General features: G+C 40.1%; 1 protein-coding gene across 6 annotated transcripts in view; it reads right to left on the reverse strand.

The window, feature by feature from the left end:
• LOC140464026 (monocarboxylate transporter 7-like) overlaps nt 1-12,613 on the reverse strand; it is a 32,564-nt gene extending 19,951 nt beyond the window's left edge. For 3 of the 6 annotated variants that reach the window (XM_072558643.1, XM_072558642.1, XM_072558641.1), the window contains exon 1: nt 3,979-4,134. Coding sequence is in view for 2 of the 6 variants with exons in the window: in XM_072558640.1 (XP_072414741.1) it covers nt 3,979-4,213 (235 nt within the window). In the remaining 4 variants the exon portion in view is untranslated. Of the gene's footprint in view, nt 1-3,978; nt 4,230-11,723; nt 11,816-12,240 lie in introns of those variants that run through there. The other 3 variants (XR_011954843.1, XM_072558639.1, XM_072558640.1) reach the window with 2 other exon arrangements.
• Nucleotides 12,614-24,554: the final 11,941 nt, after the last annotated feature.

The following is a 24,554-nucleotide window of genomic DNA, read 5'->3' on the forward strand; positions in this document are numbered from 1 at the left end:
AAAACTTGGTTTGAATGTTTGCATATAAATTAGTGTTTCAGGACACAATACTGTGACCGTGAGCACATTACAAGCAGATCAAATGTCACTTTGCATCAGTGCTCAAGTTGGAATTCTATTACAAAATTGAGATGTGGCTGCAAGTTTCTAACATGTGAATATATGGTAAAGAAACAGACCACTTGGGCCAACCAGTCCATTAACTGTCTACTTCAGCTTTCTTCTATCTTTCCCAGTCTAACTCAGCATAATCTTCTGATGTGCCCTTTGCCTCAAATGCTAAACTAATTGTGCCAATTACTGTCATTCAGAGTCCAAATTCTCAATCCATTCCAGGTAAAGATGTTTTTCTGAAATACAGATCTGATTTTTGACATACACTTTATTTTGATCTTTTGGTCTTCATCACCTTCATGTGGAAACACTCTGCCAACTCAAATGTGAAAGTTTTGGTAAAGACCTCCATTATGTCTCTTCATCTTCTCAATTCAAATAGGAAAGAGACCCAGCCTGTTCATCTTTTCTTGATTGTTATAATCCTTTAGCTGGTTTTTTGCATTACTTCATGCTTATAACATTTCAGAACAATCCACACGACTTACAAGGTAGCCCAACTGAGGATATATTGAAGATGAACCATTAGAGTGGTGTAATTGGTGACAGCATAGTACAGCAAAGGTACCCCAAAAACATCCACCATCTTATTGGGAAAGTGAAGGTGTGTGGAAGGGTCCTTTATTTATTTGTTGAATTAAGATCAATTGTACACTGTGATTCTGCCAAATTTGTATATACTTTAGATGTAACCCAACAATAGATTACACAGACCAGAACAATGTTAATTATTGAGTGCTCTGGAAACAAACACATCCAAAATTTATGTTGAACCAAGAAAATCATTACATTCTTGGCCCATGAAAATCAATATTATGTTGCCCTACATGTTTTGCTGCCAAATGGCAAACAAGTAACAAATTGTTGCAATTAAATGTTGCAGCAACTTCTCTTACTAAAGTTACTTTATCGTTAAGCAGAGCCATCATTGATTTGTAATAAGAATTTGATTGGATTCCTTTCTTTATGAAGGTACAAGACGTCACTTTCTAGAAGGATGGAACAAAAAGATTTTGTAGAGAAAGAGGAAGGCAAACTCTTTCCCCAAGGGTTCTAGAAATATTGGTCAGTACTACCTGGGTAGTAGATTTTGGGGGAGTGGGGGGGGGGCAAAAAAAAGGGCTTTTTGAAAAGGAAACATTTAACTTTGGCTGTCCCACTACTCCTCCCTTTTCCCCACCAACCCCAAACATCTTCAGAATTTCTTATTCTATTTCTGATTCTACATACTTCATATCCTTCCTGAGCTGATGTGACTCATGAGACCGTACACCTGCACCCAGTGCCAACAGGTTGCTATTCCATCTAACTTCCTCTTTTGGTCCTAATGGGTAGCTTTGTAAATGGTTCCCTTTCCAGAGATACTATTTCACACTTTTAAAACATCCCCCCCACTCACCACTTAAAAAGTTTTCTGTCTTGTTTTGCAAACTCTCAGTTTCTAATTAAAGTTGACACTGTCAAAATTTTAACTACACTATTTAGAGCTCTTCAAATCAACTTTCCTTTCAGGCTATACCATTGAAGCAGCCTTACAAAAGTCACAAATGTACCTATGATGGGACTGACCAGAGGGTACAACATCTTCCTTACACTCCTCAACCCCTCCCTAGTTCTATAGGATTGATGGTCTCTGCTTAGTTCAGTTCTTACCATATGACCATAGCTACACATATCTAGCTAAGGTTTTCTTTTCCATCTTCACACTTAATTTTCAAATCTTGGTCTCTCAAGATTCCATCATTGATCCCCTTCCTGTACTTCAACTACTTTTGCAGATATGGATGGGTTTCTACATGGACGTTGATCAAATCCAGATATGCCTTAACAGTCTACTGTGCCAGAATGGTCAGCCCACATTACCAATATTCAGTCTTTGATGAATCCCAATTTCCACCAGTTAAAAAAACCAAAGACCAAAGTCAGCAAATTAGGCCTCTGCTACAGTAGTCATAATTGTCCCATCTTCCTTACCCAATTATCACTCTTAGGGTGAACCAGACTGCTCATGGTCATGGCACCCTAGTCAGTCTCTAGCAGAGCTTCCACCTCTTGTCACCAAATCGTTCATCACAATCACTGTGTCGAACCACCTGTGTACAAATGGTCATCCATTTTTGCATCACTTGAAGACTCCATTATCCTAATGCTATTCTGTTTGGCCTGCCATTTTCTACAATCTACTTTTCAGTTCATCCAAAGCCAGCTGTCCATATCCTGTCCCACAAAGTTCAATGTAGCCACATCTCAATGCTCCTCCAGCCATGCATTTGACCACCCTCTTAATTAAAATTTCTGTTTCTTGATCTCTGAACACCTCCTTTTGTTACACCATTACTTGACAAGTTTTTAAACTATGGAGGCCCGATTGTGTAGGCTTTAACATTTTGACCTCTCTTTTGCTTTTAAAAGACCCTTTCCAAAACTCTTGTTGGCCAATTACGTGAAAGATGCTTGAACATTTTGTTTAATATTAAAAGGCCCATTGTAATAATAGCTGATCTCAATTTGATGGAGTTGTCAAACTTGGATTGAATTTTGGCATTCAGCTGATCTATATAAAAAAGATATTTAATATCTCCAATGAGAGAAAATTATGGGGAAAGAGAGAGAAGGGGAATTTGTGCTAATACACTAATTAAAATGAAATGAGGAAATAAAAATGAATATTTTTAAAAGAAACAAAAATAGGAAAGTAATTGCATATAGAAAACAGGATGAATTAAATTCTCAAGCATTTTAAACTGGATACTGTTAATTTAACTGAGGCAAATGCATTTCAAAATAGAAATAATTATGTGCATTAAAAATACATTGCACATGAATTCAGTTTAATTTGAAAATTGAGGAAGTGGAAATTATATTAATAAGATTTTTAAGGGGTAATTTTCTTCAACTGCCTAAGCTGATGCACAAATTTCGTGTATCCTTCCTTAAAACCTTTATATTAAATTTTCTTATTGTTGAAGTTCAAAAATTAACTCTAAAGCTTGGAGTATACAATTTATTTATCCTCTACTACTGGATTAAAGATTATTCTGTCTGTATTATAATTAGATGCTGAGCACTTATTTTTTTAAAAATAGCAATGTCTACACAGGTTGTTGACTAAGGATGTAATTTAAACTTGATCTATACGCTAAAAAAAAGGTCAGGGATAAGTTAGGCTGCTGTAATACTCAAAGCCACTTTCAGAATTAAAGGTGCAAAACTTATGCTCTTCAAGAGGTAATTTATACATTAATTTGATGTTAATTAATTTGTATAATTGAATAATTTGTTGCCCATTATGAAATTAATGCCAACTTGAAATGTTAGATGAATCCAGATTTTTCACTTTCCATGCAAAAAAATACTTTGAATTATTTGGAATACACTTCATAGAATAAGTTAATAACTCAAACCCTTCTCCAATCATTCAACATTTACGTGTTTGTCCTTTCTGCATTTGCTTTTGGTTCTGTTCAGTGCATATATCTTCATTTTCCTTAAGCTGCAAACAGTGGCTATAAAACAACTTTCCATAAAAGGCGTTTAACAGTAGTGAAACAAGTATTTACTTTCATCTAAACTTAAGCAGATAATGACATTGAAAAGGAAGAAAACCCTTTGCATTACAGCAACTTGTGCCAAAACTGCACTTCAGAAAATTATAAACAAGCCATAACAATTGTGTGGGATTGCAGCTGTAATTTCCAGTATCTTATATTAATTTTTCTTGGGTGTGCCAATTCCAATTCTATAAATATTGTCAGTGCTGTAAATGAAATCTGCAGGATACTTGTCAAGGCTGATACCTAAATTCTAGCCAAAATCAGAAAAGTGAACATTTCGAAATACCAAGATTGTCAAAGTCCTCCTTACCTGTAAACATCATTACGAATGCAGAGATAGATAATATCCAGGACACTCTGCTGTTGGACACATCGAAATAAGCCATTAGGTCGTAAAAGAAAACACCTAATGACTTCATTATGCCATATGTGAGTACTTCTATGAAGAAAAATGCGATGGCTATGATCCAGCCCCAACCTCCATCTGGAGTTTTAGTGTAAACATTGATTGTGCATCCCCTTGTGTTTTCCATGAACGTGTTCATTTCTACAATGTGTTTGCTGCAATAAAAAAAGTCTGTTTCAGTTTTTAGACATAGGCTAGTAATTCCACTCAAATGCTTATAGTCTTCAGAATATTAATGTTTTTTTCATAATTATAATTAAGTGCACACATCACAATGCAGTTCTTACAACAGCAAACACACTTTGCTGAAAATAGGGAGAGCAGATGTGTTATGAAACTCAAATCAAATGAGGCCTATAACTACCTTAAGAATAAAAAACTGAAATGAAAGCAAAGTTTTGAGAAGATTTGTAGGTCAGGTTGAAGTTCTGGATGTAAGTTAGCTCACTGAGCTGGAATGTTTGTTTTCAGATGTTTTATCACCATACTAGGTAACATCAGTGAGCCTCCGGTGAAGCACTGGTGGTATGGCCCGCTTTTTATTTACGTGTTTAGGTTTCCTCAGTTGGTGACGTTATTTCCTGTAGTAATGTCATTTCCTTTTATTTTTCTCTTGTTAACAAACACTACATTGGACAAACGGGCAGACAATTAGCCACCAGGGTACATGAACATCAACTAGCCACCAAAAAAAAACATGATCTTAGTATTTTTACATACAGATGAGGAAGGACACTACTTCAACTGGGATAACACATCCATCCTAGGATAAGACAGACAGAGACACACACGAGAATTCCTAGAAGCATGGCATTGCAACGAACTCTATCAACAAACACATTGACTTTGATCCCATTTACCAGCCCCCTGAGAAAGTGAAAAGGAAATGACATCACCAATCCAAGGAAACCTAAATAAATATAAAGCAGGCCATATCGCCAGTGCTTCACCAGAGGCTCACTGATAATGTTATCTAGTATGGTGACGAAATGTCTGGAAACAAACTTTCCAACTCAGCGACCAAACTTACATCCTGAAAGCAAAATACTGTGGATGCTGGAAGCCTGAATTAAAACAAATTGCTAGAGAAAATTAGTAGACCAGGCAACATCTGTTAAGTAACAGGTAATATTGAATCTCAATAGAACTCTTCTTCAGTGTTTTTATTGAAGATAAAAGACGTCACAATATTTATCTCTGTAGTTCCTGAACAGGAAAGCAAGAGAGATTTATTAAATAGTTCCATGTATTGTCTCAATATTGAGACTGTACACTTAGTAATATTTATAGTGGATGCAGTCAGGCACGTTTGTATCTAAGGATGAATACAGCACACATTCAAACACTCTAAAGCCTGTGTAGTATTATGATCAGAAGGGAATGGTGTTTGGAATAATGAGACATTAAAAGGAAATGGGAGTCTCCAATTGTGATAAAGTGAAGCTAGAATTATGTGTGCGCAGACAGCTATCTTCAAAAATTCTATGGTAACTTGTACAGAGTTCTTTTTGCAGTCTTTTGATTCTTGTGTTTATTTTGAGTGGTGTAAAATATATATAAAACAAGGCATTTTTATTCTAACATTTTAGGCTTTCCACAGAAATTCTAGCTTTCTTTGCACAAGATTTCTGAGGCAAACCAAATATGATAAAAATTTATTCTTTATATCAATGTGAAATGAAATTATTAATTTGTTGTTATTATTGTATACAAAATGCATGTGTTTTGGAAACCATTGAAGTAGTCCAGGCCTCTAGGTTATCAGTATTTTAACAACACATCATTATACCCATTGACCAGTAATCCATGTCTCCTGGACCATTGATCAGGAGACAAGAGATCACATTCTACCTTGGAAGTAAATGAATTTAAATTGTTAAGCAAAAAAGTTAAATTAAAAACAGGTAACCTAGAAATTATCAGATGGTCATGAAAACATATCTGGCTCACAAATATCCTTCAAGGAAGGAAACCAGCCATCCTTGTTTTTAATGCAGCATTGGTCCTGAAATCAACATTCCAAACTTACAGCTAAAGACTGGGTATTCATGAGTTGCAGCACCCGATTAATATTCTATCAAACTGCCAACTCATCTCTGCAATCATTAAGGAGCTACAAAACTAATTCCGGTTCAATGAAAAGTGTAGAAGCATGTAAGCAGTCATTACAGGAAGGGCTATGTGATCACAGATTTAGGAAATTGAATGAAAACTCTGCATTCCTGCAAATGGTGAACAATTATATAATTAACAAGAGGAAGAAGTTCTGTAAACATTCTGTAACGCCCACATCAAATGCCTGTGAACTTGAGAAGCTGATGGACTTATTAGACCATGAGATGCAGAAACCCAAGTAGACCATTACAGCTATTGAGTCTGCTCTGCCATTCAATTAGATCATGGCTGATCTGATAACTCCATTTTCTTGCTTTCTTTCCCCCATAACTCTCAATTCCCTTGCCAATTAAACATTGATCCACCTTAGTCTTGAATATACTTAATCACCGGGTCTTTATAGCACTCTGTAGTAAAGATTTGCTGCATTTGTACAGAATAAATTCTTCCTCATCTGTCTTAAGTGGGTGACCCATTATTGAAAGATCATGCCCTGTGTCAGAGGCTCTCCCACAAGGTAAAAGAACCTGTGTTTACCCTGTCAAGTCCCCTAACAAAGTCATTTGTTGCAGTAAAGGTGTCTCCTTCTGGACTCCAGTGAGTACAAGTGCAATCCACAACCTCTCATAAGACCATAAGACCATAAGACATAGGAGTGGAAGTAAGGCCATTCGGCCCATCGAGTCCACTCCGCCATTCAATCATGGCTGATGCGCATTTCAGCTCCACTTGCCAGCGTTCTCCCCATAGCCCTTAATTCCTCTAGACAACAAGAACCTATCAATCTCGGCCTTGAAGACATTTAGCGTCCCGGCTTCCACTGCACTCCGTGGCAATGAATTCCACAGGCCCACCACTCTCTGGCTGAAGAAATGTCTCCGCATTTCCGTTCTGAAATGACCCCCTCTAATTCTAAGGCTGTGTCCACGGGTCCTAGTCTCCTCGCCTAACAGAAACAATTTTCTAGCATCCACCTTTTCAAAGCCATGTATTATTTTGTATGTCTCTATTAGATCTCCCCTTAATCTTCTAAACTCCAACGAATACAATCATCATAAGACAGTCCCTCCATAACTGGTATCAATCTAGTGGCCAGTCTCTAGACTGCGCCTAATGCAAGCATATCTTTCCCTAGATAGGGGAACCAAACAGATCACAGTATTCCAGCTGTGTTCTGAATTGTGCAGTGTTCAGTTTTAACAAGACTTATTTTTTTAAAAAACTTCATTCCCTCTGAAATAAAGTCCAACATTCCAATTGTCTTCCTTATTACCTGCTGAACTTGTATGCTAGCTTTTTGAGATTCATGCACGAAGACACCCAAATCCCTGTGCTTTAGATTTTTGCTTCCTGACAAAGTGCATGAACGACCTATTCTATTCCACCTGCCACGGTTTTGCCTGCTCACTTAATCTGTCTTTACTTTAAAAAAAAAGGTAAGTGGACTATGGACAATTTGCAATGACAAAATAGACCCTAGGTAGGGGGAGCAGTTTGATAGCTGACCATCTTTTATCTATTGTAAATAAACAGGGAATGTCTCTGGGAAGTAATTAAAGGTGTAAATTTACATTCCCAGGTGCTGATAACTACCCTTCATTTTCATTAAAGTGGTCAAGACCTGCTGAGAATTAATTTGCCTCATGGAGATAGAAAGACCATAGGGTGTTGTGACACAGTGATAGTGTCCCTGCCTCTAGACCAGAACAAACTCAAAGGTTTATGTTCATATCCCACCTTGTATTAGAGGTGTCATAACATATCTGAACAGGTTGGTACAGTGTTGGGAACCTGTGGTGATCGTGAGGCAGTGAAAGGTAGCATTAATAAAGAGAGAGTGCGCAGGTATGTGTTGGTACCCTATAAAAGGGCAATAAACCCTATGGGGGATGGTGTGCAGGTAACAACTCTTAAGGCTTCCTCCTACCATTTTGATGAAACAACACTTAATCTAACACTTCTCAGAATATCACGGCAAGCTACCTCTTTCTTTTAAAGATCATCTTTTTTGAGAATGTATGTCATTGCAACTACATATTTTTGAAAAAGCAAATGTTTATTTTAACTTATATCTATGAGGAAGCATGCCTAGTGTCAGAGTCAGAGTTTTTAAATAGTTCCAAAAGAGGCTATTCAGCCCATTATGTCTGCACTAGTCATCAAACATCAATCTATTCTAATCCCATTTTCTTGACCTGTAACCTTGTATGCTAATCTGTTTCAAGTGCTCATCTAAATATTTAGTCATAGAGTCATGGAGATATACAGCACGGAAACAGACCCTTCGATCTAACGGTGGCATGGTGGCTCAATGGTTAGCACTGCTACCTCAGCACAAGGGTCCCAGGTTCAATTCCAGCCTCGGGTGACTGTCTGTATGGCGTTTGCACATTCTCCCAGTGTCTGCGTGGGTTTCCTCCAGACGCTCTGGTTTCCTCCCACAGTCCAAAGGTGTGCAGGTCAGGTGAATTGGCCATGCTAAATTGCCCATAGTGTTAGGTGCATTAGTCTGAGGGAAATGGGTCTAGGTGGGTTACTCTTCAGAGGGTCGGTGTGGATTTGTTGGGTCGAAGGGCCTGTTTCCACACTGTAGGGAATCTCGTCTAAATCTAATCTTGTCATGCCAGCCAGATAGTTAAAATAAATCTAGTTTCATTTGCCATTATTTGGCTCATATCCTTCTAAACCCTTCCTATTCATACATTTCCAGATGTCTTTTAAATGTTGCAATTGTACTAGCCTCCACCACTTCCTCTTGCAGCTCATTCCATACACGCACCACCCTCTGCAGGAAAAAGTTGCCCTTTAGGTTCCCTCTCAAACTTCACCCATTTCACCTGAAATTCTGCCTTCTAGTTCTGGACTCCCCCACGCCCAAGGCCCTTGTCTATTTACCCTATACATACCCTTCATGATTTTCTAAACATCTATACAGGTCACCCCTCAGCCTCTGACATTCCAGGAAAATGGCCCCAGCCTCTCTTTATAACTTAAACCCTCCAAATCTGGCAACATCCTTGTAAACCTTTTCTGAATCTTTTCAAGTTTTACTCTTAAAATGTCAAGTGTTCCTGCTTCTACACTTTTAGGCAATGATTTCCAGATATCTACCACCTTTGGGTGGAAAAGTCTTTCCCCCTCAAATCCCCTATAAATTTCCAGCTCCTTGCCTTTTAAAAAAAAAACTTTCCCCCCTTAGTACCAGGGTCAATAACCAGAGCTGAAAATGTGTTGCTGGAAAAGCGCAGCAGGTCAGGCAGCATCCAAGGAGCAGGAGAATCGACATTTTGGGCATGAGCCCTTCCTGAAGAAGGGCTCATGCCCAAAACGTCGATTCTCCTGCTCCTTGGATGCTGCCTGACCTGCTGCGCTTTTCCAGCAACACATTTTCAGCTCTGGTCTCCAGCATCTGCAGTCCTCACTTTCTTCAATAAACAGAGACAGAGTTTCTCCCTGTCCAGGCCCCTCAAGTTTCTACAACTCAATTAGGTTCCCCCATCAGCCTTCTCTGCTTGAAGGAACATGACCAAGCCCATGTCATCTCTTTTTGCTGAACTGCTTCAGTCCAGACAACATCCTGGTGATCTCCTCTGCATCTTGTATGCAATCACATTCTTCTTACATTATGGTGAGCAAAACTGAACATAGGACATTGATTAGGTCACAGCTGGAATATGTTCAGCTTCATTCCTGGCATCGGCAGCATCTTAAAAGTGATTGGGTTCCTTCAGGCTGGGGTAAAGAATCTGACCTCTGTAACATTGTACAAGTACCAGTGAGGGACCCATAATTGTTTGAACTTCATTGGGTGCATTTTCTTTTTTAAACTCTGCCAACTGAGCAGTGCCATTTACAAAGGGAGATCTGTTGTTTGTATAATGTGCCCCACTTTCCCACTGCAGTCATGACAGAAAGTGTGATGCATAACACATCACCACCATGTTTGGTAACACCAAAAAAAAATTGCTATGTGGCCAGAAATAGATGGATTAGTCATTGTCTGATTTTCATTCCCCACCTACTGAAATTAAGTCATTTGAGCAAAATCTCTGAAAGTACTTTGAATTAGTAGCAATTAAGATCCTATTTGGCAGGAATGAATTATGAATCATAGAAGATTAATATGCAGGTATAGCAAGGAATTAGATAGGCAGATGAAATACTGACCTCTACTGAGAGGATGCTGAAATATAAATGTTGAGAAATATTTCTACAATTGTACAAGGAATTGGTCACTCTGCACCTGGAGTACTATGTAGAACTTGACCATATTTGAAATATATGCAAGCATTCAAAACAGCTTAGGGATGATTTACCAGGCCAACTCCTGGGGTAGAATGGTTGACCAAGATGAAGTTTATAAGACTGAAACATGATCTTGAAATGTAATATTCTGAGGGGAGTCAACAAAGTAGATGCTGTGAGGAGGTTTCCTCTCCTGGGGAAATCCAGAACTGGAGATTTTCATGGAGGAATTTCTTAGTGTCAGAAATCTTCCAAATGCTGTTCCATAGATAGTAGTGAGGCTGGGCATTGAATATATTCAAAACTGATTTGGACAGATTTAGGATCAATAAAGGGATTGAGGAATTATTTTCAGAGGGTGCTGAAGGTTACAACCAGGTGTCAGCCATGATCTTATTGAACAGCTGAACATGAGGGAGCTGATGATATAGATAGTTATGTCCGAGATATTACTTGTCACAAACCGTGGTCCCCATTTTTTTGGAAGCCAAATAAAGCAGTCTTGCTGATCAAGAGAATAAAATATCTAAATAGCGAGCTTGCAATTTAATTGGCAAATTTGAAATGAACAAAGACAAAAAAATCATAACTTTTAAGCGATTATACACGTCCGGTAACGGCAGTCGACACAATGTTACCATTTTTACACGTCAACCTCAAAAGTTTTACACTGGCAAACTGCTTCGCTCAAATAACCACAGCAGTGTGGGGATGAAGGGCTGATTCGTTTCTTACACCATCTAGCGGCCAGGCAGTAATGGCGAAGAGAGCTGCACGCAGTGCGACTGAATAACTGCAGGAGCACCTTAGTGGTAATGCACTGACTTCCCCGCACCCAGATGTTGGGTCCTGTCCGTCGCGCTAGCTAAATTAGCATTTTATTTAAAAATGGCAAGTTCTTCATGGCAGATGCGAACATTTATAATCACGAAACTTAGATTGGAAAAGCTGGTTCATAGTAGCGGTTGTAGTTGTAAACGGCAAAATGCATGACAACTTTTACTTTCGATAAACTCGGTGTCAGCGAGAGCGCCCCACTGCGATCCCCTGACGGGAGAAATGAGGGTAAATTGCTCAGACACTTCCTCTCCTGGAAATTCAACTGTACAGCAGCTCGGAAATTAACAGAGCCACGTTTTAAGCGCCCCGAACCAATTTATGCCTTTTTATGGTAAATTGTCAATGTAAAAATATATGATAGAATTTCAGACAGCTATAAGATTTCTCGGGTGACATTACTTGCCCGGTAACGTATTCGCGCAATATCACCCCTAAAGATCTGTACTCACCAGCTGAATACTGCAATTCTTCCCAAAATCTGCTGGAGATCCCTGTAATGCCACTCAAATTTAACTTCAAGTTGTCGACCCGACTTTTGGGGCTAAATAACAAAGATTAAAGAAGAAAATAAAAGCTTCCAAACGAGCAATATTGTTCACAAAATGTAAACCGTTTCGAGTGTATGGAGGAGGTGGGGGAGGTATTGAAGAGGTAGAAATTAGAAAACATTAAATTATAAACTCCAGGAGATGATATTTACGTGACAGTCTGAAGGATGCCAAAAACAGTAGGAAGAACAAATTTTAAAAATAAGTCTAATGGATCTGTACAGTTCTGGTGTTTTAACATTTATTTCAGGAAAAAAAGGACTCTAATGCTGTACGTCATTCCCTATTTGTCGATCGTATGGGGAACACCACGACGATTTTCCCGAAGCTTTAAGACCGTATCAATATTAACAATTGGAACTAGAAAGGAAATTTTAAAAACTGGAAATCCAGCTCCTCTGTGGACAGAAGGACTTACCTTTAATGTACCCCCAACCAGGCAAAACGTACCGAGTTTGCTGATATTTGGTCGGATACATTTGGTTACGACCCTAACTAGATGAACTATTTTAATATTGCTCCTCTTAGCTGAATTTTGGAAGGGCTGGTGAATGCAGGGGAGTCCCAGTGGTCTGTCCCTGTCTAACCTGGATCTCACTCTGTCCCTCGGCTCCCTCCAACCCTGTGCTCCTAGTTCTCTCCTTTCCTCCTTACCCCTCTCTCTCCCCAGATTTTGATCGTCTCCTGCCCCCTCTAAAATTACTTGTTGTTCATCTTCCTGCTGTTTTATACCGGCTCCAGCCGGTCTTTTTGCGCACACACCGGCGTGCGCGCCCCCCCTCGCTCCATCATCTCCGCGTGCGCGCACTCCAGCGTGAACGCGCGCCAGCATCCTCCAGCTGGCGCTCCCTATTTTCCGGGCGATGCGGCCGTGGTCACTTGCCCCAGCTCCCTCACCCCCGTCCCCAGCCTTTTGGGGAGCGCGCCCCCGTCTCCAACTGCGGAGGTGGGTGGCCGCGCATCTTTCTGGCAGCATCCCCCGGGAGCGCGCGTCCGGGGGGTTCGCGTGCTCGAAAGCAGTTGCCGCCGGGTTCAGCAGGTTTATACCGGTCCAAAGCGAATTGAAAAACAAAACCCGGATCGTACTGTGGTTCCACCTTAAGATGGAGTTGATGAAGAGGTAACATCGGAAAGAGAAGCATTCGTGCCATTTTCAAACTGCTTTGTCTCTTTCTCCCTCTCCTCCCTTCCCCACTCCATCTCCCAATGTAAATGCCTCCGAGAAAAGGTTCTTCATATTAAAAGTTGCATTTTTTTTTTCTTTGCAACGTTATCTCTTCGTATCTGGGGTTCTTCCCCCTGTGGTTAGAAGCCACCTTCAGAGCTCAATACCTTCGTGGAAGTTTGTCCAATTCAGATTTTTTTCCCATTCAGTGAAAACCTGCCTAACACCCTCAGCGCTATCGACATTTCGTCACCTCATTGCAGGCGAAGGTGGATGTGACTCTTGTAGAAAGATCTAATTGGCACAACGTCCATGTTTTGAGCTGCTTTGGCAATTATTATTCATCCAGAAAGCATTAATGATTACGAAAGCCTGGTATAAAGTCCTTTTTTTTAAAACTACTTAGGATAATTAATTAACCAATTGTTAGGGATCTTATTGAAGGAAATTTCAAGTGCTCACCAGATTAAGAAAGGAGGTGAAAAACACTGATGATTCAGGAACAAAAACAGAAAGTGTTGGAGAAAACCAGCAGGTCATGGAGAGAAAAACAGAGTTAATGTTTCAAGTCCAGTGACCATTTGGCTGAACTGAGGATTCAGAGAGTTGGAGTGCATTCCAAAGAGTGGTAACTGAACTTGGAAATCATTCACAGAATTGTTCTTATACAACTTGAGGCCATTCATACTTCATGCTTGCCAGGGTTCTTCAAATGAGCATCATTATTTTGTGGCAGCCTCCTGCTTTCCCCCCATAACCATGTGCATTATTTCTATCCAAATAATCATCCTCTTAAATGCCTCAGTTGAACCTACCTACACCACATTTCTGGGCAGTGCATTCCGTATCCAAATGACTTACTGTATGAAAATTGTTTTTTTGTCCCTCACATCACCCTTCTTTACCACCTCACTTTAAATCTATGCCCTCTTATTCTTGTTCCTTTAGGAACATGGCATGTACGAGAACAACTATATTTATATTATCACTTTTAACACAGTTAAACGTCTCAAAGTATTTTACAGAAATGTTCTCAAACACACTGACACCAAGCCCAAAAGACAGTGAGTGATGATATTGGGTCTAAGGAGCAAAACGTTGAATCCATTTGGGTGGAGATCAAGAATAGTAAGGGGAAGAAGTCACTAGTGAGAGTAGTCTATAGGCCATCCAATAATAATGCTACAGTGGTACAGGCAATCAATCAAGAAACATGTGATGCATGTAAGGATGGAACAGCAGTAGTCATGGGAAACTAACATGCACATTGATTGGCTGAATCAAGGCAGTACTGAAGAGGAGTTCATAGAACTCATCCATGATAACTTTCTTGAAAAGTATGTTATTGAACCTACAATGGAGCGTGCAAACTTAGATATGATCCTACTGCTTCTCAGATGCTGTCTGAACTGCTGTGCTTTTCCAGCACCTCTAATCCAGAATCTGGTTTCCAGCATCTGCAATCATTGTTTTTACCTGTGTACTGAGACAGGTAAAACTAATGATCTCATAGTTAAGCATCCTCTTGGAAAGAGTGATCACAAAATAATCAAATTTCAAATACAAATGGAGAGTGAAATAGTATCATGTAAGACTAGGGTGTTATGCTTAAACAAGGGAAACTATAATGGGGGCTAGGAAGGATTCCGATAAATTAGACTGAGAACACACAAAGTTATATGGTGGAACAGTTGAGGAACAGTGGAGGACTTTGAAAGAGATTTTTCACAGTGCTCAAGGAAAGTATATTCTGGTCAAAAGCAAGGATAACAAGGGTAGGAAGAGTTAGCCTTGGATAGCCAAGGAAATGAAGGAAGGCATCCAATTAAAAGCTCAGGCTTACAAAGTAGCCAAAAGTAGTGGGAAACAGGAAGATAGGGGAAACTTTAAAAAGCAACAAAGAACCAGAAATCAAGCAATAAAGCAAAGAAAGATAGATTATGAATGCAAACTAGTACAGAATATAAAAAAACAGGTAGGAACATTTTTTATAAATAAAATGAAAAAGGGTGGCTAAAGTAGATGTAGGTCCCTTGCCGAATGAGAAAGTGGAATTAATATTAGGTAATGCTGAAATGGCCGAGGCCTTGAATAACTATTTTGTGTCAGTTTTCACATAAAGATGTGTCTAACATGCCAAAGAATGATGTCAAGGATATGATGGGATGGTGTTAAGTAAACTTGAGGGGCTAAAGGTAGACAAGGCCCCTGGTCCTGATGGCATCTTAGGGTGCTGAAAGTAATGACTGCAGTTATAGTAGATGTATTAGTGGTAATTTACCAAAATTCACTGGACTCCAGGCAGGTCTAGATGGACTGGAAGACAGTGAATATCATGCCACTGTTTAAAAAAGGGTGTAGGCAAGAGGCAGGTAATTGTTGGCTAGTTAGCTTAACAACTGTAGTCAGGAAAATGCTGGGGGCTATTATTAAAGAAGAAATAGTGAGACTTCTGGATGAAAAGGGTTCTGGGCAGATGCAGCATGGATTCAGGAAGGGAAGGTTGTTTGACAAATGTACTGGAGTTCTTTGAGGATGTAACAAGCATGGTGGATGGAGGGCAACAAGCAGATGTTGTATACTTGGATTTCCAGAAGACATTCGATAAGGTTCCACATAAAAGGTTCATCTAAAAGATATGAATGCATGGAGTTGCAGGAAATGTACTAGCATGGATAGAGGACTGGTTAATCAATAGAAAGCAGAGAGTTGGGATAAATGGGTGTTTCTCTGGTTGGAGATCAATGTTGAGTGGGATGCTGCATGGGATGGTGTTGGGCCCATAAAAATTATTTGGAAGAGGAGACCGAGTGTAATATATCCACATTTGCTGATGACAGTAATTTGAGTGGAAAGGCAAACTGTCCAGAGGATGTGGAGAGTCTGCAGAGAGATTTAGATAGGTTAAGTAAATAGGTAAGGGTCTGGCAGATGGAGTACGATGTTAGTAAATGTGTGGTTATCCACTTTGGAAATTGTGCAGAGGGACTTAGCTGTGCTTGGACATGAATCATTAAAAGTTGTTTTGTGGGTGCAACAGGTAATCAGGAAGGCAAATGGAATATTGGCTTTCATTGTTAGTGGGATTGAATTTAAGAGCAGGGAGGTTCTGCTGCAATTGTGCAAGGTTTTCTAGATTTCTAACAGTGTGGAAACAGGCCTTTCGGCCCAACAAGTTCCACACTGACCCACCCCCACCCAGACCCATTCCCCTACATTTACCCCTGCACCTAACACTACGGGCAATTTAGCATGGCCAATTCACCTAACCTGCACATTTTTTTTGGACTGTGGGAGGAAACCGGAGCACCCGGAGGAAACCCACGCAGCCACGGGGAGAATGCGCAAACTCCACACAGTCAGTCGCCTGAGGCGGGAATTGAACCCGGGTCTCTGGCGCTGTGAGGCAGCAGTGCTCACCACTGTGCCACCCATTGGTGTTGGTGAGGCTGCATCTGGAGTATGTGCCAGTCTGCTCTCCTTACTTGAGGAAGGATTTACTGGCTTTGGAGACAGTACACAGGAGGTTCACCAGGTTGATTCTGGGTTGAGGGGGTTACCGTATGAGGAGAGGTTGAGCTGCCTGGGCCTGTACTCACTAGAATTTAGAAGAATAGAGAGGATCCTATAGAAACATATACATTTATGAAAGGGACCGATAAGATAGAGGAAGTGAAGTTGTTTCCACTGGTGGGTGAGACTAGGACTAAGGGACAAGGCCTCAACATTTGGGGGAGTAGATTTAGGTCAGAAATGAGGAGGAACACTTTTTCCCAGAGAGTAGTGAATCTATGGAATTCTCTGCCAAAGGAAGCAGGAGAGGCAGCTTCATTAAATATATTCAAGACACAGTTGGATGGGTTTTTGCATGGTAGGAGAATTGAGGGTTATGGTGATAATGCAGGTAGGAGGAGCTGAGACAATGGATAGATCAGCCATGATCTTAATGAATGGCTGAGCAGACTCGACAGGCCAAATGGCCTACTGCTGCTTTTACTACTATAAAATATGGCAATTGCTCAAAATCTTGAACAAAGAGATTAGCTTCAAGGAAGAAAGAGAAGGGATGATGTTTTGGAAGACACCTCCAGAATTTGAAGTCCAGACACTGAAAACATGACAGCTAGAAGCATATAAAATTGGGATACTTAAGTGGTTGGAATTACAAAAGTGCAGAGATCCTGGAGGAATAGAAGAGATTACAGAGATAGGGAAAAGCCAAACCATGGACAAACCTTCTCCTATCAGCTTTGAAAATGAGCATGAGAATTTTTAGATCAAGACATTGCACAGACAGCAGTCAATGTGAGTTCATGGTTGATAGGTGAATGGAACTAGCTGTGAGATTTGAATGGCCTTAGGTTTATAGAGGGTAGAACATTGGTTGGGAAATAATATGTTGGGAAATCCAAATCTAGAGATAATGAAGGCAGAAATGAGAGTTTTGGCAGCCGAGGCAGAAACACAGTCAGGCAATGTTACAGCAGTAAGAGTAGGCAGACTCAGTGATGTTGCTGATATGTGGTTGGAAATGTTAATTTCCAGGTTAAATGGGCCACCATGGAAGCAGTCGGACTCGGCTTTAGACTGCTGCAGGGAAGAGGGATGGAGTCAGTGGCTACACAATAGAATTTTTGTCTATCTTATATAACTCACAATGTTGCATCAGAGACCCTGTTTGTAAGCTGGCAAGCATGATTTTCTTTTCTCTTTCCTGGTAAGCTCTAAAGTTAATGATTAGCTTTGTGGCTGTGCTCTGCACTGTACTGCCTCCAAGTGTTTGAACTCCCTTGAATTTTGGTGACCAAGACTGTATATATGCTGTATTCATGGCGTGGTTTGATTAAAGCACAGTACAGTTGAACAAATCTTTACACTGGCTTCTATTCAACAATTTTGCCTATGTTTTTCAACAACAACTTACATTTGTGTCGTGCATTTAACACAGTCTAATATCCCCAAGGCACATGACAAGAAGGATATCAGTAAAACCACTAAGCCACAGAAAGAGATTTAAGAACAGATGACAAGAAACTTGATCAAATAGAGAAGTTTTAAGGAAAATCTTTAAAGAAGAAGGAATGCTTAAACAGGAAATTCCAGATGGGCAGTTGAAAGCACAGCTGTCATCAGTGGAGCAGCCAAATTCAAGAATGTGCAAGAGCCCGGAATTGGAAGAGGAAAGAGATTGCACCAACATGTAGGTTTGCAGATAGATACAGAGATGAGAAAGTGCAAGGCCATAGAAGAATTTTACAATAGAGTGTTTTAAAATTGAGGCATTGTTAGACCAAGATCCATTAAAGGACAGCACACATGAGTTTGATGAATGAAATAAGATACACCATAAACTTTCAATAAGCACAAGTTTATGTTGGGTGTAAGATGAGAAGCTACCAAGAGAGTAGTGGAGTAGTGAAATCTAGAGATAATAAAGGTCATATCAGAGTTTCAACAGCCTCCATACTGCAACAGGGTCAAAGTTGAGATGTTATGGAGATAGAAATAGGGGGTTTTGCTGATAGTGTGGATCTGTGTTTGGGTTAAATATAATACCAAGATTGTAAACAGCCTTGCTTTGCTTCATACAGTTGCCAGAGCTGGATAATGAGGGAATATAGTTCGTGGCATGCATCAACAACAAAGTCTTCAGTCTTCCCAATACTTAGTTGGAGGATAGTTTTGCTCATTCACTATTGTGTCAGACAAGCAGTATGACAAATCAGATATAGTGGAGATGGATCCATGAGTTGGGAGTGATATAGAGCTGATTACCATCAGTATACATGGGAAATCTGAGGACTAACACATTGGTGTGAAGTAAATGGGAGATAAGGTTAGACCTTTGGGAATCTCAGATGGACCAGCACAGGTGGGAGAGGAAGCCATATCTGCTATTTGAAAGATGAGAATGGAACCAAACCAGGATAGTCCACAAAGGTGGATGATGGAGAAGAAGCATTGAAGGTGAATGGTGTGGTCAACTCCAGGACATCTCTGCAGGATTCCTTTAGGGTAGTGTCCTAGACCCAACAATCTTCAGTTGCTTCATCAATGACCTTCCCTCTGTCATAAGGTCAGAAGTGGAGATGTTTGCTGATGATTGCACAGTGTTCAGCACCATTTGCGACTCCTCAGATAGTGAAGCAGTCCTTGCTCAAATGCAACAAGATCTGGACAATATCCAGGCTTGGGCCAACATGTGGCAAGCAACATTCATGCCACACAAATGCCAGACAATGACCAACACCAGTAAGAGACACTCTCATCACTGCCCCTGGACATTCAATGGTATTACCATCATTGAATCCCCCACAGTCAAGATCCTTGGGGTTACCATTGACCAGAAACTCAACTGGACTCACCACATAAACACAGTGGCTACAAGAGCAGGTTAGAGACTATGGATATTGCAGCAAGTAATTCACCTCCTGATACCCCAAAGTCTATCCACCATCTACAAGGCAAAATTCAGGAGTGTGATGAAATGTTCTCAACTTGCCTGGGTGGGTGCAGCTCCAACAACATTCAAGAAGCTTAACACCATCCAGGACAAAGCAACCGGCTTGATTGGTACCACATCAGAACATTCAATCCCTCCACCACCGGTGCTCAGTAGCAGCAGTGTGTACTATCTACAATATACACTGCAAAAATTCACGAAAGATCCTTAGACAGCACCTTCCAAACGTACGACTACTTCCATCTAGAAGAACAAGGGCAGCAGGTACTTGGGAACACCATCACCTGCAAATTCCCTCCAAGCCACTCACCACCTTGACTTGGAAATATACTGCTATTCCTTCACAGTCGTTGGGTCAAAAACCTGGAATTCCCTCCTTACTGGCATTGTGGGTCAACCCACAGCAAGTGGACTGCAGCGATTCAAGAAGGCAGCTCACCACCATCTTCTCAAGGGCAAATAGGGATGGGCTATCAATGCTGGCCAGCCAGTGACGCCCGAGTCCCAGAAATGTATTTAAAAAGAAACTGAGTTGAAGGTTGCAGATTATTTGGAAGATGGTAAGGAGGAGTAGTTTATCACTATCCCAGTTGCAGGGGTATTAGTTATGACATTAATAAGAGTCTTTTCAGGGCTACAGTGTTACTGGAAACTTGTTTGGAGGGAGCCAAGCATGAAAAGAAAAAAAAGGACACACATTTGGAAAAGGACAAAGTGGTCGAGGACTGCAGAGGAAACCGAGGCTTGAGACAGCATGATAGTTAATAATGGCAGAAAGAGGGGTGTATAAGAGAGGTTTTTGATAGGTTTTGTCTCAATCTTTTCAACTACAGAGGAACCTCAATTATCCAGCATTCAATTATCCGAGTTTTGGGCTATCCGACAAGATTGCAAGGTCCCAATGCTTGGCTAAACAATGTTATCTGGCATTCAATTATCCAGAATTCAGTTAACCGAACGAAATACTCCCTGCATATGTCCTTTGGATAATTGAGGTTCCTCCTCAATACCCAAATACTGTAAGTCCTCGAAGGAGGAGGTGTTAGCAATTGTAGAAAGTGTAAAAATAGGTAAGTCCCTTGTGTTGGATGGGATTTATCCTAGGATTCTCTGGGAAATTGGGGGGAGATTCAGTGTTAAGGAGTGAATGCTGAAGGTGCCAATCAAGCAGGCTGGTTTATCTTGAGTAAAATTGACCTTCTTTAGTTTTGTTGCTGCTGTGCTTATTCAGGGAAATAGAGAATATTCCCTCACACTCCTGAATTGTGGCAAGTAGATGTTGGACAAGCTTTAGGAAGACTGGAGGTGCGTTACTTGCTGCAGGAATCCTAATTGCTGTCCTCCTGTTGTAAATTATGTAAATGAATGGTAACCCCAGGATTTTGATGGCAAGGAATTCAGTTATGGTTCTGGTCTTATCTATTTAATTGTAGCCAAAGAATCATCTGCAATGATATTTCCTCTTTATAGAGTTATTTTGTATATCCCTCAAGGTCCCACCCTTAACCCCTCTTATTTCTCATCTACTTGCTACCCTTAGGCAACAACAATTGAAAACACTATGGTCATTTCCACTAGATACTGACAACACTCATCTATACCTGAACACCACCTCACTCAATCCCTCCACTGCCACTAAATTAAACTGCCTGTGCTGCCTGTCAAACATTCAGTCGTGGATGAGCTAAGATTCCTCAAAATATTGAGAAGACTAACATCATTGTCTTTGGTCACCAATGCAGAATTTACTCCTATCAATGAACTCCAACCCTCTTTGTGGTAACCATCTGATGCTGAACCAGACTGTTTGTAACTGTGTTAGTTCTTGATTAGGTGACACAAAACCAAACATGGGACATTCAGCCAAGGAACTTGACTTTGAACTGAATAAACCAAGAAACATTCCATTTACCTGTTGCTACAACCTTCAACCAGCAGATTTCTGCTGTGCTATACTAATGTATACTGATAACTGTCACAGTGGACATGGAAATCAGATGAGTAAACAAACTCAGTGGGTAAAGCTCCTGCTCAGTTGGGGCAAATATGGCAGTACCTTCTGGATCAGATTATAGTAGCATTATTTTTACATTTTCTTTAATTTCTTATTGAAATGTGAATTAGTTGCCAGTATGTGGGTGTTTAGGCTTTGAGGTTTTCGTCAGCTTTGCAAAGAAGGAACACAAAGTTGCGTTCATCAAGCCTCTTACAACTTTTTGTTTCAGTCCTCAAATGGGTCTGTTTCAGACCATTTATCATTCTTCTTCATTGGCATAAAGTTTACAGCACTTCATGCTGAAATAGAGATCTGTGCATTTCAGTTTCAAGCACTAAATCTAGCAGCCAGTTCCTTCAGTTGGAATTTAAAGTTAGGATTGACATCAGGATGCACCAACGTATTGGTTTTGACACTTGTATGCTGGTAGCACTTGCCTATTGTACTTCTTAGATTCCACTAATTATTACAAAGAGAGTATTGCCATAGCATTTGATAAACTGTAAACCAACTGAATGTTTGCGATAACAAATATGGAAGTTTGGGTAAACTTAGCAGGGCTGGCTGTAACTATGGAGAGAGAAGCAAAGTTTACTTTTCAAATACAGCATGACTTCTGAGCTGAAAGACATTGAAAAATGTTTTTCTTGTGACTGTGACAGAGGTGGAGGGGGAGTGAAGGGAACAGATGGTGTAGAAGCTTAGTGCAAAAGACAAAGGGATTGTTAATGATGGTGAAAGAGAAAAAGATGTAAAATGGGTGTAAATTAAGGTGTTTGTCTCAGATTTCAAGCATACATAGTATTTTGTTTTGCTTTTAATGTGTGCGATAAAACTTTTCCACTTGAGGCACTAAAAGGGAAAAGCATTCATTTTTGAAAAAAGCTTAAAAGAATCTCGGTCTCTAAGCCAGACAGATAGAAAGGTCTCAATTTTGATCCCTACTTTGTGCCAAGTAAGTAGTGTACACACACAATAGGTATAAGGGAACTGGAAATAGCTGCAGCATCCATAGATTATAAAATGGAGAGCTGGCCCAGATAATGCTTTCTGACTGGTATCCATTCCATTTGGAAATATGCACTCAGTGATGAACTGAGAAAATCTTCAGGTTTGAGCAGGAAACTGTTGAATGACCGTTACACTTGAATCATATCCCAGTAAAGACAGAATGTCTTCAAGGAAGGAGCAAAGAACATCCGAGGAAAATAAAGTAAAAAGTATGGATGGACAGAACTACAAGGCAAACAAATGGAAGGTTGAGGTGTGGAGAAGGGAGAAGAATTAGAGACATAGAGGATTGAATGTTTTTAATCCAACTTTTTAAAAAATGTTCCACTGAGCAAACACTGTTTTTCCAGACTTGGGTGCCCAGAGCATTTTAACACTCGTAAGAATATTTTCATAACACTATTGCTATGGTTACTAATGCAATTTCCTAATACAAGGGAGGGGAGAGATAAGAGAATTCATGATTTCCATGGAAAACGAATGGAATTGTGGAATGCATTTTCCCATGAAAAACATTTCCTACATCTATAGCTTATAATAAAAGGAGTATTTTGGTAATCGAGCCACTGAAATAGCAGGTTTAAGTTTTATGCTGATACCATCATGCTGTATGATCTTCAAAATATTACTGAAGATCTTTGAATGCAGACTTACAAAATCAGAATTTGGCTGATTTCATCTCAGTAAACTCAATAGTATCCCTAGCATTCATAGTGATAGAGTGAGAAAGAATAGCATCATCTATATCTTTTGTTTAAGTCCTCAGGTACATCTGTTTCAGACCATTTATCATGCTTCACCATTGGCATGAAATTTACAGCACTCCATGCTGAAATAGAGGTCTCTGCATTTCAGTTTCAAGTGCCAAATTTAGACCTTCTAAAGGAAGCAATATAAGGAGAAGACGGCTGCAGTGACTGCTGCATAGAGTAGATGGAATCAACTACAGTAAATACAAGGCTGGAGAGAGAGAGAGGTTGTATTGTAATAAGTTATTGATATTTCCTATTTCTTCCCAGTATCTTAATTTTTTAATGCAACTGTCACAGTAGCTATTTGTGTCAGTAGTGAAAAGGTGTATAAAAACAAAAGCCACAAAATTTGGTTACATAGTATTGTGTTCGGACTCCAAATGATACACACCTTACATGCACTGTTCTGGTGCCCATTTTGGATAGGGTGTTAATATGGGAGCAGGGGGCTTGAGCTGGAAGTATATGGAAAAGGCAGATTGTTGTGCCTGTCAGTGACTTGACTCCAGCAGTGCTATTTTCATACTTAACAGTGCAGCTAATCACCAGTTGTGATTTTGCAGGAAAGACTCGCCAACTAGTGCTATTTAAAGGGATCATCTACTTCATTCAGGTTAGTTTGTGATTGACTTCTGCCAGCTGTTGCTGAGTTGGTGGAAGTGTTTGAAAATTTACTGCTAGTTCAAGTTGTGAAATGCCACACAAAGTTGTGCATCACAGTTTGCACTTCAAGGGTCCTGCTCAGACCACTAGTTCTTAATTATCTGTATCAAGCCTCACACATGCAGCAAGTCAGACATAATGGGATAGGAGGACACAAAGGAGGTCAGGCCGTTAAGTGAAGGAGGGAGAGAAGAAAGGCTCTAAGGAAGAGGCAGTGTCCACCCATGGTCTTTAGGAGTCTCCACTGCAGCATCAGTGATGAACAATGTGTGTGATGTCTCCACTTCATAAAGAAGGTGCTCATTGAAATCTGATACCTGTCAGAGTGATAACAACAATTTCAGAAAAGGGCAAAAGAGGCATTGCTCATGGCTATAAAAGGGATCTTGGCCTTGAGGACTTTTTTATTGTTTCATTGGGCTTCTGCCATAGAAACAGGTGATTTTCCAAAACCTTACAGTCTGCTAGATGAGGGATATCATCCAGCCTCTGTCAGCAAAGAAAGAGCTTATTACATTTTCTCTTGCCAAAGAGAAGCAGATAGATTGAGCTTTGAGCTTTCAGCTTTGCAAGGAAAGCAGGTTTTTCTGTGATGCAAAATGCCAATGAATATGTATATGCAAACATTGTATACAAATCTACTGATACAGAGTAACTTGATTGGGTCCTTTTCTCCAATGTC

This window comes from Chiloscyllium punctatum, chromosome 39 (assembly GCF_047496795.1).
Source record: "Chiloscyllium punctatum isolate Juve2018m chromosome 39, sChiPun1.3, whole genome shotgun sequence".
Classification (NCBI taxonomy): domain Eukaryota; kingdom Metazoa; phylum Chordata; class Chondrichthyes; order Orectolobiformes; family Hemiscylliidae; genus Chiloscyllium; species Chiloscyllium punctatum.